This window comes from Cibotium barometz, chromosome 64 (genome assembly GCF_041138505.1).
Source record: "Cibotium barometz isolate CiBa-2024 chromosome 64, ASM4113850v1, whole genome shotgun sequence".
Classification (NCBI taxonomy): Eukaryota; Viridiplantae; Streptophyta; class Polypodiopsida; order Cyatheales; family Cibotiaceae; genus Cibotium; species Cibotium barometz.
This window is the reverse complement of record NC_141109.1, coordinates 14,754,025-14,769,831: the sequence shown is the minus strand read 5'-3', so window position 1 is coordinate 14,769,831 and position 15,807 is coordinate 14,754,025. Positions and strand designations below refer to the sequence as shown.

Here is a 15,807-nt window from a genome sequence, read left to right as displayed (position 1 = left end):
GCATGTTTGATTGCTCAAACAATGAATTATGATGGCACCTTACTATTAATCAACAACAAAACGAAGAGGAAAATACACAGATATCAAAGGAAGATCCTGCATTGAGGTTTTTTCACTTAATTAAGCCAATTCAACCTGTGTAATAAGACCCATATATGCAGAATAGTGTTAAGACATAAAATTTTCCTCTTGAGGTGGATTTAAGGCAACATGAACTACTTCAAAGCATTTCCCAAACTTTGGAATCAGAACCATAATAACATGTAATTTTTAAATATTTCTCAATGATCTTTTGACGAAGGCGATGAGTTCACTTGCTCATTGTGCAGAATAGAAATGAGCAACAGCTAAGAAGCAATGTTAGGGGTTTTGTTTGAAAATGATTTTGATTTATTACCTTATATAAATATGCAGTATGTCTTTCAATGAATGCCATCATCGATGGATTCATGAGTACACTGTAGGTCCTTTGGCATGGCATTCCATCAAAGTGAACTTCCTCATTAAAGTTGTTCTTTTTTGCTATTCAAACTAAACACGTGCCTGAAATTTGCCAATCAAGCAGGGGTGTGTACTTGCATTGGAACATTGTTTGCAAAGTTGGCCTTGTTTTTTATGTTCCACATATATTAACTATTTGTTAAACCATTTGAAAACTGAATTGACTGCCTCCTTCAAGCTCAATAATAATCATTTCACTACCATGCTTAGCTGCCATGTGTGGCACCTATTCCCCACTTGACTTGTATGTGAAATAGATCTTGGCTGCTTGCTTAGACCCTTGTGTGAGGTATGTTTGACTGTGGAGTACCTGGGGGTGGAGTGGCTGAAAATGGGGTGCCCTCCGGTGACATTTCGATGATGGGCGACATGGGCTTCCAGGTTTGTCTGTATCGAAAAGGCTGGATTCGGACCCTGTCCAGAGAAGGCCTCGAGGTAAATGGACATAATCGTTGTGTTTTGGATAGTGGTGAAGTTGGTGATTGTGTTTGCAGTTTTTCTTTTGATTGTGGTCCTCTCTGATGTTGTGGGCGTTGCTTCAATCTTGATGACCTATTAGTGTCATCCAATATCGAAACCTTTACCTCATCATGGTGTAGCAGTGCTGTTGCCAATCCTTGTGCTCGCTTGTGTAATCTCAGCTGGTCTATCAGACTAGGACTATCTGTCCTTAATGCATGGAACCCTAGTATGGAAAGGTTAGGTTGTGTCCTGGCATGACAATTCACATGCTGAACCAAGATATTTTGATCTGGCAGCCTAGTGTGAGATGATCCTATTTTGAGAAACGATGATGATGGTGCTAGGTTTCTACTAAAGCTTTGATTCATCCCAACATTATTACCTGTAGGCTCTTTCATACATGGGTTAGGTGGGGAAGGATGTAAGAAGTGATCACCAAGGGTCACCCGTCGTGGTAAGATGTCTTCATAGAGTCTTGGTTTGATTAAATGCTCCATTTTACCTTTATTTTTGTGGCCACAAAGCATCAAACCCGCTGGACACCCTTTCTTTGGATGCACCGGAATACGTACTGGGTCCAAGCATAGCCACTCTGGAAATTGCTTCCCTAGGTTGTCAGCTCGATTCACATGTTGGAGCTTCCCTGTCTCCATGTCAAGCTGCAACCGTCAACAAAATTGTAAAGTGATTATTTGATGCTCACAATCATCTCATAATATGCTTACTAACAAGTTCATTGTAGTTCACAAGGAGCAAACCCTCGTCGCTATATGTAACAAGGTATTGTGCAAGATATACTTACCAACGCACGGGCTGCAGATCCGCCGATGCGCATGCTTTCTAGAGCATCCAACCCATCAAAAGCCATATGATCATGACGAACTTCTATGGATCCACAGACTCGCATACTTTCTTGAGCATTCACTTCCATGGTCTGAAGCTCAGCAACCTCCACTTTAGGCTGCAAGATTTTCCAATTAGAGTGAGTAGTGTTTATGCAACAGTAAAAAGAAGCCCACATCAAAGACAGGAAATAAACTGGATACACAACCATCCCCACCATCAGTGGGGGATGGGCCGATTCAGGCCGCCCCCATCAGGGATGGTCGGGCAATCCTGCCAGTTTAACTCATTTCACCTGTCACATGGGCAGGGAATGTTGACTATCCACTTAGCTACCCTTTCTGAGCGCCTCATGGAGGGCTACCCACTAAAGGACAATCCCATCAATCAAGTAGTCAAGTGAGGTGACAAAGATAAGCCATAATGCAATGTCTACAATACTAACCAAAACTGGAAAATCTCGTCCTTGGTCCTCCATGGATACACAATCTTCTTGATCATAATTAGTTTGGGCAATGTTAACCATGCTGTCAGGTTGTAGCTCTTGTTCTTGATTAGTCACCATCAAAGAACATACCTGTAATTCTCTGTGCTGATCATTTACTTCCACATCGTTATGAACTTTTGAATTGGTTTGTAACCCTTGGCCTGGGGGAATATCATTATTCATGGATACATCCGACAAGATATCTTTTATCTGATTTTCTGCTTGATGGTATCGCTCCGGGAGCTCTGACAGGGCTTCGCTCAGTAAGCCAGCCTTTTCCTTTTTGAGGATATCAGTTCGGTGGAGATCAGGAATTTCACCCTTCTCTGACACGGATTCGGTTGGTGAGCCTTCCTTTTCTGCATGAAACACGTCAGTTTGGGGCTGCATCTTGGGCAGATCTAAGCTTGGTTGGTGATCTGCTTGAAGCATATCATCTTGTTGAAGCTCAGGGACCTTGGGTAGCTTGAGTATGTCCAACACGCCTTCATTGAGGGGGTCCTCTTCCATCTCTTGAAACTCATATATGTCAGGGACCTTGAGTAGGTCTGACAAAGCTTTGCTTGAGGGGTCTTGTTTTTGTTCTTGAGGGGGCCTATGAAATTGGTGAAGTGAAGGGCCCTTGCTTGCCAGCCCTTCTTCATCTGCAAGGCGGTCCTTCATAGATGAGACCATGTGTGATTGATTGTATGCCTTATCCTCTTGAGACGAAGGCATGTACAACACAGGAAGAGATGTTTCTGAAACATCATGGATAGACAACCCAAGAGACGCTGATGCCTCTTTAAAGAGTTCTTCAGACTCATCATTGGCTGCAGAGAATGAAGAGGAGAGCTTAAAGAGATGATATCCCAATGTGACCTGGGGGTGTGATGCCTCCTCTAGTTTGCTATTTGTTCTCATAAGCAGAGGCTTGGCCTCTGATTTTTGAATCAAATGCTGGTGACCTTGCATGGACTTGAGCTGATCACAGGATGGTTGATAACCATCCTCAGCTGTCCCATTCGACGCTGGCTTCCCATCCTTCATTGTAGCTTCTTCTGTAAACATGCTCTTTCTTGTGTTTGGTTCCTCTTCAAACCCGGCAAGTCCATCCCGTCCAGGGCAGACCTTGGGACTAGTTCTTTGTGACCTCTGAGTGCCTTCACCATACTTGGCTGACCTTGATGGGGATTTTCGTACACTTGACCTTGATGGAGATTTCCCTGCAAATGCCCTTGACGGCGATTTCCCTGCACCGGTCCTAGATGGGGACTTCCCTGCCCGCCCTTTCCCATTGCGGCCACCTAGGCGCCTCCTGGAGTTCTCCCTTGAACTCCTAACAGGATGGGGTGGCATAATAGTGACCATCCTGCTTGGACTATGCTGTTGGTATGGGCTAGCCATGGCTGGCTTGATGGCATCACTGTCAATGCTGTTGGTATGGGCTAGCCATGGCTGGCTTGATTGCATCACCATCATGCTTGGCCTATGCTTTTGGCATGGGCTAGCCATGGCTGGCTTGACGGCATCACCGCCAATGGGGGTATCTGTGATTTGTTTCTTCAGGCTTTCTTCGTGGCGATCAAGGAGCAGTTTCACTGTGCGATAAGACAACAAGAAGTACCGGTGCCCCGGCCTTAGCACGGCCTCGGGAGGAATCAGGGCCTTCTCAATGTCTGATCTGAAAACCCCAGGTAGGGTTACCACATGCCTTGGATGGGACAACATCACCTCTTGGGCACTCACAGGCCTGTGGTAGGTTTCCACTCTCCCACCAGCAAGCACGATTCTAACAGAAGAAGAGTTCTCTGCTTTCTCTCTAGATACGTTGGCACCCATTTTCTCTCTGTGGTCTCTCCTTAATATGCTTGAAAGCTTACTGAAAAGAAGCAATTTAGTACAAACCTGCAGAGGCTATCTCAACATTATCAATATTAAGATTCCACTTTAGCCATGATTGTAAGAACTAATTTAGCTTCAATTGACTTGAAACCTACCACTGACAGTTCGGAGTGCGCGTCCTCAGTCATGCCTAGCTGCTTTCGAAATCAAGGCCCATTTTCAGATTTGGCATAAACTGAGGTCAGAATCACTACCCATAATCAGCTATGGGTTCAATTCTGCACAAAATCAGAACCCAATACGGCACATGAATGCCCATAACTTCCATTGCAGCATATATAACACCCATACACAAGAAGTGTGTAGCTTGCGCAGCAGAAGCGTGGTGTTAATGGGGCGTTGTGAAAGAAGCTGGGAGGCAAGGAGACAAAAACGACGCCCTTTGGTGACCCCGTCCACCTGAGTCCTCGTAGCTATGCTTTGTCCTCACTGTCGTTCGTCCTATCTACGCACTTATCAATTATGTGAAATGTATCATGAATTTTCATGCAACTATGGAGATAGAACACACACACGTGCGCGCCTTCATGGCATTCAGATGCTCGATATCTTTTCATTATCATCTGATGATAAACTAGCCACATGCGTGTGTGTGTGTGTGGGTGTAGAGAGCGAAAGCGAGAGCGAGAGAGAAGTATTAACGTCGGTAGAATGCAACATGAGAGAGAGAGGTCTATGAAGAGGAAAAGATATCTCTGGGAGAGGTCCCATTATCCACATCTACAGAAAAGCCTGTCACACTTCCTCTCTTTCACCTTTCCTTGTTGAGATAGATAAATTACACATAACAAATTAACAAATAGATATGTTGCTCGGGTAGTAATAAGCATTATGCTACACACTTGGGGACATCTAACAAGGAAAATGTTTACAGACTTGATGAAAGGTTCACAAAAATTAAAGTTCAAAGTCCCTTATTCTATCACGTATTCTATATGTTGCCCATTATCAAAACCTTATTAGCTAGCATGTGTCATAACATAGAGAGATTGTTCTCATGTGCCTCGTGAGATTCAAACAAAACTAAGGACCACTACCTTCAAAGCTAGCCCTTTGAAACTTATTTTGCTTTGACCAATGCTCTACTTTCATGATACTTTCGTGAAAAACAAACAAGTTTGTGTCTTATTTCTTTTGTCGCTTCTCTCATTATTAAGTTTATCTCCATGTGGCTTAGTGATTGTTATGACATTGTCCCACTATCTTTATCCTTTACTTGAGTATTATATTTAAGTATATAAGGTTATCTCCATGTGGCCTTAGTGATTGTGTGATTGTCCATTGAAAGCTTATTTTTATCCTTAGCTTTAGAATTATATTTAAGTGTGTAAGGTTATCTCCATGTGGCCTTAGTGATTGTGTGATTGTCCATTGAAAGCTTATCTTGATCCTTTGCTTTAGTATCTTACACTATTACTCTCACTATTTTGCCCTTGCCACGGGATTCACCCACATTACCACTCTATGGCCATCTCATTTTCCCATGTGGAAGAAGGGAGAGTTAAAGAGTAAAAGACAAGCTTTATTCCTTTGCTTTATTGTCCATCTTGATCCTTTGCTTTAGTATCCTACACTATTACTCTCACTATTTTGCCCTTGCCACGGGATTCACCCACATCACCACTCTATGGCCATCTCATTTTCCCATGTGGAAGAAGGGAGAGTTAAAGAGTAAAAGACAAGCTTTATTCCCAATTCAAATTCAAATTTTAGTGTAAAGAGGGGGTATAGGGAACTCATTTATATGATGAAAACTTGTCTCTCTTTCTCTCTATCATCATTATTTAAAAATAGAACACCCCATCATTATATGTAAGGTGCATCTGTTTGAGGATATAATAAGTGAGCACACGTCACCACACTTCTCCACCAATGAAACAAAAAGTAAAAGCAATAACCATTTCTCTTTTTTTTTCTAATCCTTAACAAAAATTCTACATACATGCACACATACACATGTGTACCCACACACACACACACACACATATGTGCACACACTCTCACACGCATGAACACACATATACACATGTACACACACACGAGTCACTACACATGTACACAAAGCCACACACACTCACATGTGCACACAAAATTGACACACACCCAATCACCCACATGCATGTGCGTGTACACACACCCACACATGTTTACATGATGCACATACACACACTTGCATGTCACACACACACACACACACTTGTATACACATGCACGACATAAATACACGTGCGTGCACACACAAGCGCATGTGTATGTGTATATATACATGTGTGCATCCACACACACATGCACATAGCACACACTCTCTTGCGTACGTGCACACACACACTCTTGCATACGTGCACACAGAGACACATATGTGTGCATATACATAGGCACATGCACATACAAGCATACATACGGTGCATGCACACATGTGATTTTACTAGCACCACATAATTATATGCATGCATACACAGAGTCGATACACATAGTATCAGCATGAGGGTAACGTGGAGCCACCTTTATTTAGGCTTTAATAGATAAGGGTGCACTCACACAGACATGTGCGCGCAGACACTATTGACACATAAAGGCACGCATGATACTATGTGTATTGACTCTATGTATGCACGTGTATGATTATGTGGTGCACTCACACAGACATGTGTGCGCACACACTATTGACACATAAAGGCACGCATGTGTGCACACACAGAGTTGACGTGCATACACTCGACACACACATGCATACATATACACACATATACTTTCACTCATGTGCACACACATAAACACACACACTTGTAGATGCACATAGAATCAACACATACATAATCACATATATGCATGTGTGTGCACACACATGCACATGATGCATATACACATAAAGGCACACATGTATACACACACTCTTGCATGCTTGCATGCACACACTTGCACACATGTATACACACACTCTTGCATGCTTGCACGCACACACTTGCACACCCCGGGGGATTCACTCTTAGAAAACTTATGATATCACGTGAGTGTACAAGAGGGGTTTTTTTTTAAATGAGGCATAGGCTTATAAGGTAGGGGTAAGGCCATGTATTTAGGTGAATACTTCATCTTAAATTTTAGTTAGGGGGAGGAGACCTCGGTGAGAGGGGGCGGGGGGGAGGGGGAGGGGTATAGAAACATTAAGGATATGTCATAAGTATTTTTTATGAATATAGTTGTAAAAAGTTCTTGCAATGTTTTGGTAGCATTCTAGCAATACTTTTAGCAATAAAATTCTTTGGGAACATAAGCATAAAGTACTTATGTTTGCTTAATAAGGTTCAAAGTAACATATGCACTTTAATCTAAGGAGAGGGGGTGTGTAAATGCCAAAGAAAAAACATAGATATAAGGGGGGTGACAGTTATTTTTAAAGGTATCCTTATCATCTTAAATAGGGGGTGTTATCATCTTATGAACATCATATAGAGGGGTTTTTCTTGAGGTTCATGCACGCAGGTGATGCCCCCCTTTATTGTGGTGAATCCATCGGGTTACGCGGACATACACACACACACACGGTTGTATGCTTACATGCATACACACACATACATACACATGTACATACACGTGTATGCATACTTGAGCGTGCACACATACACATGCAAGCACGTATGTGTATGTGTGCATGTATACACATGCATGCATACACACAAGTGCACATACATGTGTACACATGTACACACGTACACACACATGCACGCACATATACATGTACATTCACACACACATGCATGTACATATACATGTACAGTCACACACAGGCACATAGATGCACACACCCACACTCTCTTACACATGTGCATGCAGAGACATACACATGCATACATATAGATGCATGCACACACACTCTCATGTGTGTACACAAAATCGACACACACCTAATCACACACATGTACGTGCGTGTACACACACCCATATATGTACGCGCACACAAACAAGTGCACATGTCGCATATACACACAAACTCGTATGCTTACACACACACTTGCACACACATGCACAACACACACACACACACACACACATGTAAATATGCACAAATGCAAATACACATGCATGAACATAGTTAAATAGCACACACACATACAGATACACGTATGCATGCACACACAAGAACATATATACACGCATACACGTACGCACACATGCACGCATATACACGTGTGCATCCACACACATGCACACAACACTCTCTTTCATATGCACACATAGAGACACATACACATGCATACTTATAAGTGCAGGCACACACAAGTGTAAACATAGTGCTGCACGTACATATGTGATTTTGTCGACACACACAATCATACATGTGCACACATAGAGTTGATACACATAGTCTCAGCGTGAGGGTAACATGAGAGCCGCCTTCATTAAGGCTTTAATACATAAAGGCGTACTCACACAGACGTGTGCGTACACACCATCAACACATGAAGGCAAACACACTCCCACATCCACGTGCGTGTTATGGGCTACCACCTCCAAGAGGGGACTCAATGCATTCACCTAAAGGAAGAGCAATAGAACACAACTGTCATAGGACACTTACCACTGCTTCGAACTTGAGTCCCTTGAGGCCTCCAAGCTCACTTGTTAAGCTCCAAACCTCCAAACTCCACCTCCACCTCCACGTTGTCACCGTAGAGTCGCTCACACCGTTGCATAATGCAATCACTCTTCCACACAAGCATGAATCATACAAGCATAGAAGAGGCACAAATGCTAGAATGCTCTCTCTCTCTCTCTCAATCTCTCTCAAGACACAAGGAAGAGCTCTCAATAGCACAAAGGGGGATTGTGTCTTTTCGTTTATGAGAAAATGCCTGGGCGCCCAAAAGTTACTTAACTAGGCCTTGGGTTGCCAATATCTCACAATGTACAACTTTTATAGTGCCTTTTCATGACACTTATTAATGTCCTGAATTGGAGGATCATAGTTGTTAATCCTAAATGGGATTAACATCCCCCTACCTGATGTACGTTCTATCCTCAAAACCTGTTATCGAGGTCTAAAGACCTGGTCACCGAAGTCATGTTAGTATAAGTTTCGGCGTGACTGAAGCTTTCTGAGGGTTCGTTTGAATGATGAGTGTAAGCGCCAGAGCCCTGTGTCCACCATGTCTTCGAACAACGTGACATGCATGTAAGCCGGAAGACACCGTAGATGATGGTAATACAGCATCATACCCTGATCAGATGGGCCTTGATTCATGTCGAACTGCAGTTCACCACATTAGCCCACAATGTACCCTCTCCAGCCAAGGGGAGTAGTTCTAAATCTGGGTGAGGTGCTCGTAGAGGCTGCTTTGTTGGTGTGACCTCGGAGTAGGCTTCTGGTAGAATCCTTCGAGTTGGCTCAAATGGTGTTACTTGCATTAGTACCTTGAACATCAGCTTAGGCTTTAACAGTGGGGTGCTAGCTCGAATGAATCCTTCATATTCTGCACTAGACAAATTCTCCAAATTGTATCATCAGTTAAAGCTTCAATATTGTCTTGGGGAATAGTATAGTGTACCTCCTGAGGTTGCTGTTGTGGAGATGGGTGAGGTGCCAGTATCTCCTCAGGGGCGAGAGGGTTAGTGGGAAAATCTATGCTGAGGAGTGAAAGTAGAGAATATGCAGTCGGCTTGAGATTTGTTAGTAGGTGGGGCATTAGGATAGGGGTTAAGTAATTTACTAGAGACATTAGAATATACGGGGTAAGTGGAGATGGATGAAGATGATGCCTCTTCCTAACCATGACTTGTGCTGGTTTTGGTGGGGGGTGGATGGCTTGGTTTGTGAGATTTCATAAACCCTTAAAGATCAGGGATATCCTTAGGATCTATGGTAGGATATTCAATATGGGTGGCATCAAAAGTGTAGAGTACGTTAGTTAACATGGATTCTAAGTGTTTGTAGATATTAGAGTATAGTTTTAATGTAGACTCACATAAGTTTAGATGCTGGTGAGTATTGTAGACTTTGAGCCACTCATGGCTTATAATCCACTGATAGCTTTGTGCTACCACCTCGTAGTTGGCCGGCATCTCGAGAATGTCATCTGGAACAAATAGGTCCAGTTTTTTGACACTATTGTCTAGAATTTCAGAGTTTTGTAATACTCGACACCAACTACGAAGGTTTAACACAATAGGGTGTAATGGATAACAGAAGATATCTCTTGGATTAGTTAATACTATATCTCCCCGCAAAATTCCCATTATAATAGTGGGGTCAACATCTCATTCAGTATTTTTCTTAATGAGAGTTAGTTCACCTAAGTCTAGGTCCTCAGATAGATTTATATTATATTGAAGTAAGGAGGTTAGTGTAGACAAAAATAGAGAAAGAGTTTGAGGAGGGGCCCGAGGAGTTACTAGCAACAACTGACCTATCTCCGAGGCTTGCTCAAGGAGTAGGCACATTTCATCCATAGGCTCTTGCCATGCTGACTTCAATACTGTATTGCTAATTGGCATTCCAACTCTTGTAGAGACAGGAGTCGTTGGTGCTGAGGAGGTTTGATATTGTGATTTCGCGGACCATCCTTGCAGCATCCAACTCCTCGAATCGTCGGGTTGCTTTTTCTTGGGCATGTCTGGCTGTAGCTGCTCTTTCTTGAGCTTTTGTTGGCTGTAGCCGCTCTTTCTTGAGCTTTTGTGATTCTATGAGGTCTTTCTACAGCTAGCCTTTGACTGTCTTGTAACTGCTGGTAACTTGTGCCATTGCCTCTTGGTGTGCTAACACCATCCTTTGCATCTCAACTTAACTAGCACTGATGGCATCGTTAAGTGCTCTCACTTTCTCTGCATGTGCCTTGTTTGCTTGTTCTCTTTCTTGTTGTAAGTGAGTGGCCCTGCTTTCCACTTCTTTTAGACTTGAGGATAACTGTTGAATCTAGCTTTGCAGCTCTTCTTCTTTTGCCATGGATTTTTGCTCGAATTCTTGTACTTTCTGGGCATGAATGGCTATAAGATCTTGGCTGTGGGTAACCTCCTTCTGGAGTTGCTCCTTAGCCTGTTCCAACTTTGCCTTAAGGTCTGTATTCTCTTTGATTTTCTGAATAATAGTCTGGCTTAGAACCAAATTATTGCTTTCTAGTGACTTATATCTGGTCTCTTGCTCCTCAGTGGTCTTCAAACTCTTCATGATGACATCCTGATGCGTGGCCTCTACTGCTGCCAAGTGTTCTGTACTTGTGTGTTTGACTCGTTAATCTACTTCCAAAGCATAGCATTACAATCATGCAGCAGTGTGTAGTGAGGAGGTGGCAACGCCATACTCTTTGCTCTAACTCCCATAGTGGTGCATTTGTGCTTGCGGCCCCTTCTAGTCCAGCATGCGGTAGGTTTAATAGTTCATCCAAACCTTTCATAGTTTCCGGCATGAACTGTTCATAATTGACATTCTGTAGGAAGGACGGCTGGGGTAATCTTTCTTCATCCTCCATTCTTCATCCTCTAGATGCCTTCTTTTGCTTGGGCTTAATGGCTCTTCACTCCTTGGCCTTTTACTTGTGTCCATGTGGTTTGCTGGATCTTGCACTGAAGCTATTGCTGTCTCAATTTCTTGTGATTCCTCAACCGGCATTGGAATTGATGTTACTGGTTCTGGTTCTATCTGCTACAGGTGTGTCTGCCAAGGTTGAATCCTTGAGTGGGGACAGGCTCGTAAAGATAAGCTATGCCGGGCTTGGAGGAGGAGTAATCTTTTGCGTTTTCTCTTGAGTGGTTTGACTAACTATGGCTTCTTGCAGTGTAAGTACTTCCTGGTAGGATCTTATTTCCTATGCCAGCTCAACCTCTATTCTTTGTGATTCTCCAGCCACGTCCGGGATGATGCCCCTCATTTTTTTTTCTATCTTCTTCTTCTTCCCTTTCTTTATCTCCTTCATTATGGCTTGTGTTTATACTAGGACAGCTTGGCTCTCTTGCATCTCTTCAGCTGTTGTTAGTGCTGGTTGCTCTGGCAATAATGCTAACTGCATCTGCTCTACTGGTTCGGGCTTTGGGAGAGGCCTTTTTGCCACATGGTTGAGGACTTGGGTCAGCAGAGGTTAGGGTTGAAAATCTTGGATTGATGGGCCTTGAGATAATTGTCCATTTCCCTATGTATGTAATACGCCCAATCCTCTTCCTTGTCTTTATGCACCTTAGCAATCTTGTTCAGTGGGACCCTGGTTGTAGATAAGGGTCCACTGGCTTCACCTACATGATCAGCGACATAGCTCTGCATGCTTTCTCCGTGACCTCATCTCGGATATTCTCATACTTTGCCCCATTGGAGTTATACTAACTCTTCTTTAGCATAGCGTCCAAAGGCATTTTGTCAAATGCATGGGAGTGTACCTTGACTGTTGGTGGGAGCTGCAGAGCTTTGCGTTTGAGGCCCTCTGTGATTAAGACTTGCTCTGTTGTGCCATCCGCCTTTGTGACTGTTCCTCGCTTGGTGGCTTTGTCATAAGTCTTTATGTACTCCGTGCAGAGAGCTCTGTGTCAATGTTCTTTTGGAGAATCTATGTCATTCTCCCTAGGCCCACTTTTTCCAGCCTTTCTTTTACCTCTACCTCTTTCAGGATTTGGAGGCATTCCGGGCTGTGATATTGCAGTGCTACCTTTCCATGGGCCGTATGGATCTCCTCCTTTGCTTATGATGGCCCCATGGAAGGATTGGGCATGTGGGCCCAAGTAGTTCATCTTTGGTCCCTACACTAGATTCTTCTTCTGGCTCACCGGGGAGCCTGGCTTGGGTGATTGCGGGGGTCTCTATGGCTTTGGTTTTTGAGGCCGACATCTGTACATGAAAAGAAAATCAGTCTCCCGATTGGTTGGTGGGGTACTAGGTACCACTATTTATCTTGTCTTTTCTTTTCTTCTTCTTTCCTTTTAAAAAAAAACATTTAATGGTAAAATGGTTAGTTGATATCAGAAGTGTGTTAGTGTAGGAGCAATAAACAAGGTGTGTTACTTGAACAGGTGAATGTTGTGGCATGAAGGTGCAGCAGTTTGGTAGTCTCGTGAAGTTGCAAGTCGTGAGATGGAATCCTGAGAGAAGTTATGGCGTGAGAGGGAGTTCTGTGAGATGGAATCCTAGGAGAAGTTACGACGTCCGTGATGAAAGGGAGTTCCGTGAGACGGAATCCCGTGAGAAGTTATGACGTCTGTGTGACGAAATCCTAGGAGAAGTTATGACGTCCGTGAGACGGAATCCCGTGAGAAGTTATGTCACGAAAGGGAGTTCCATGAGATGGAATCCCGTGAGAAGTTATGTCGCGAAAGGGAGTTCCATGAGATGGAATCCCGTGAGAAGTTATGTCGCGAAAGGGAGTTCCATGAGATGGAATCCCATGAGAAGTTATGTCGCAAAAGGGAGTTCCATGAGATGGAATCCCATGAGAAGTTATGACATGAAAGGGAGTTATGTGAGACGGAATCCCGTGAGAAGTTATGACGTGAAAGGGAGTTCTATGAGATGGAATCCCGTAAGAAGTTATGACGTGAAACGGAGTTCCATGAGACGGAATTCTATGAGATGAAGTTATGACGTGAAAGGGAGTTCCATGAGACGGAACCCTGTGAGAATTTATTACGTGAGATTTTTTGGAAGCATGAAGTTGCAGGTTATTAATGTTCCATGAAACTACAAGTTCGTGGTGGCAGTTCCATGAAACTGCAGGTTTTTGTGATGTTTACGTTTTTATGTTTTTGTTTATCAAAAGATTCAATGAGTGCAAGTGATGATACCACAAGGGGAGTTTTAGAAAAAACACAGAATTCGGGTGATGATAATGCAGATGCTGTCAAAGAGCAAGATATTGATTGATTATAAAAAAAAAAAGGAAAAAAGGATAAGAAAAAAATATAATAAAAGGTCCAAGCTCCCACCTTAATGGGTGAATGTCAATTAGAGGAGCTGGAAGAACCGGGGAAGGCGATGCACGTTCGAATGCGGGAGCTCAAGATGGACGACGACTTATGTTGGATCACACGATGCAAAATGACAAAAAAGGAAAGATTTTTTGAATTTATAGCGCAATCGTCGGGCTGGCCGCTTGCCTTAATGAAGAATGCCACGTGGCATCTTGCGATTGGTCCGTGTGAGAAGTGACCATTTCATGGCGTGAAACATTTTGGACCAGTTCACGGCGTGAACCATTTAGGATTGGCTCATGGCGTGAACCTTTTGGGATCATGAGTGTGCAAGATTGATACCTTCTATTTTGTTTCTTCATGCTCAGTCATTTAAACATGCATTAAATGAGTGAATGATACCCAGTTTACCTTGTATCCATTAGGAAACAATTGGATACCTTCATCTTTTATTGCCATGAAAACCAAGGTGACACCTTGGCACTTCTGGGTAGGTGTTCCTACAGGCATTTTAGCTCTATGTGGGAGTTTTTGATTCTTCCTTCCACCCAACTGAACAATGTTATTACTGTGTCTTGTGGTTGGGGGCTTTTATCCGTGTCCCTTTGCTGAACTTCTTTGTTTCTTCCTTTCGGGCCCTTGTCCATCTCCTTAATCGAAGTGGTTATTAACACTATTTTGGCACCCTTCATCCCATCTTGTTGAGTTGTCTTCTTCCTCCATACCAAGGTTTGTGCAGTTTAAGCATTGGTGTTGGTTGGGAGTTGGTGCTGCATGCTTTTACTACCCTTTCTTTTGTTATCGGGACAGTTTGTGAAGGTGGTTCACTAAGCGGGGTTTGGGCACCCACACTGCCGTATTGCCTTGGTAGTATCCTTGCACTCGTGTAAATCCTTTTGGACCCATTTCTTATACGAATGCGTTGTGGGATGTTGGTGTGTCGTCTGGAGTACTACCGACCTGCTTGTAAAGGCCAATTCTAACTTTTGGCCCCTTTTTGAATCTTTCTTATTGTCTCCATATTATCCTTCTCCTCCTGGTGGGGCTAGTTTTGAAGTTGAACCTTGGGCACCGATTTCTATGTACCCTAGGACTTTGGATATTGTTTGTGTAGGGTTTGTGAAGTGATGCTTTTTTTGTTTTATGAGTTGATATCACCGTGCTCGGTGTTGTTATTTCCTCAATCATGGCCTGTTTTCCTATGTTTGTTAGGCTCCATAAAGGTGTGGACATGACATTGTCGCCCTCATTCTTTAGGAGTGCTGTCTTCTTCTCCCATTGGATATTACATTTGCTGGCGCAAATCGAGGATCATCCTAGGATCATTTCTTCTTCCATGGAACCTGCAAGCATGACAAACACCTTTCCAACCAAGGACTTATTTTCTGATAGAAATGTTAACACTTAAAAATCCCTCAGCTTTCGTAGTTATCAAGTGCACCCTGCGTACTTGTGCATTGGTGGGTTCAAGGTGTGGTCTATCTAAGGCTACCCATGTCTCATATGAGATCAGGTTATGACTTGATCCCGTATCTATTAGTGCAATGCTTGTTGCATGGCATTTATGTTGAAATATACAAGTGAATAAGGTGTTTGCGGGAACAAGCCCTTGGCAAGAGGCTGTAAAAGAGAATCTGTAAATGTGAGAGAAGCTGTGAAAAGGTGAGAAGTATCTACTAGGAGAGAATAAATGGTAGCATGAGGAGATTTAGGAGGTGTGGAGATATTCTGGGAGAGGTGGAGAGAAT

General features: G+C 43.2%; 1 protein-coding gene across 2 annotated transcripts; it reads right to left on the bottom strand.

Annotated features, from left to right (window-relative positions):
* Nucleotides 1-573: 573 nt before the first annotated feature.
* LOC147603360 (uncharacterized) lies at nucleotides 574-4,826 on the bottom strand. Of its 2 annotated transcripts, none has more exons than XM_086796789.1 (4): nucleotides 4,273-4,826; nucleotides 2,252-4,180; nucleotides 1,766-1,924; nucleotides 574-1,622 (listed from the first exon to the last, which is right to left on the bottom strand). In XM_086796789.1, exons 1-4 carry the CDS (start codon nucleotides 4,303-4,305, stop codon nucleotides 774-776), a joined length of 2,970 nt encoding a protein of 989 aa, XP_086652915.1. In that variant the 5' UTR covers nucleotides 4,306-4,826; the 3' UTR covers nucleotides 574-773. The 2 variants fall into 2 exon arrangements, with proteins under 2 accessions (XP_086652915.1, XP_086652916.1); XM_086796790.1 differs by having other exon boundaries at nucleotides 2,252-4,154; nucleotides 4,273-4,635.
* Nucleotides 4,827-15,807: the final 10,981 nt, after the last annotated feature.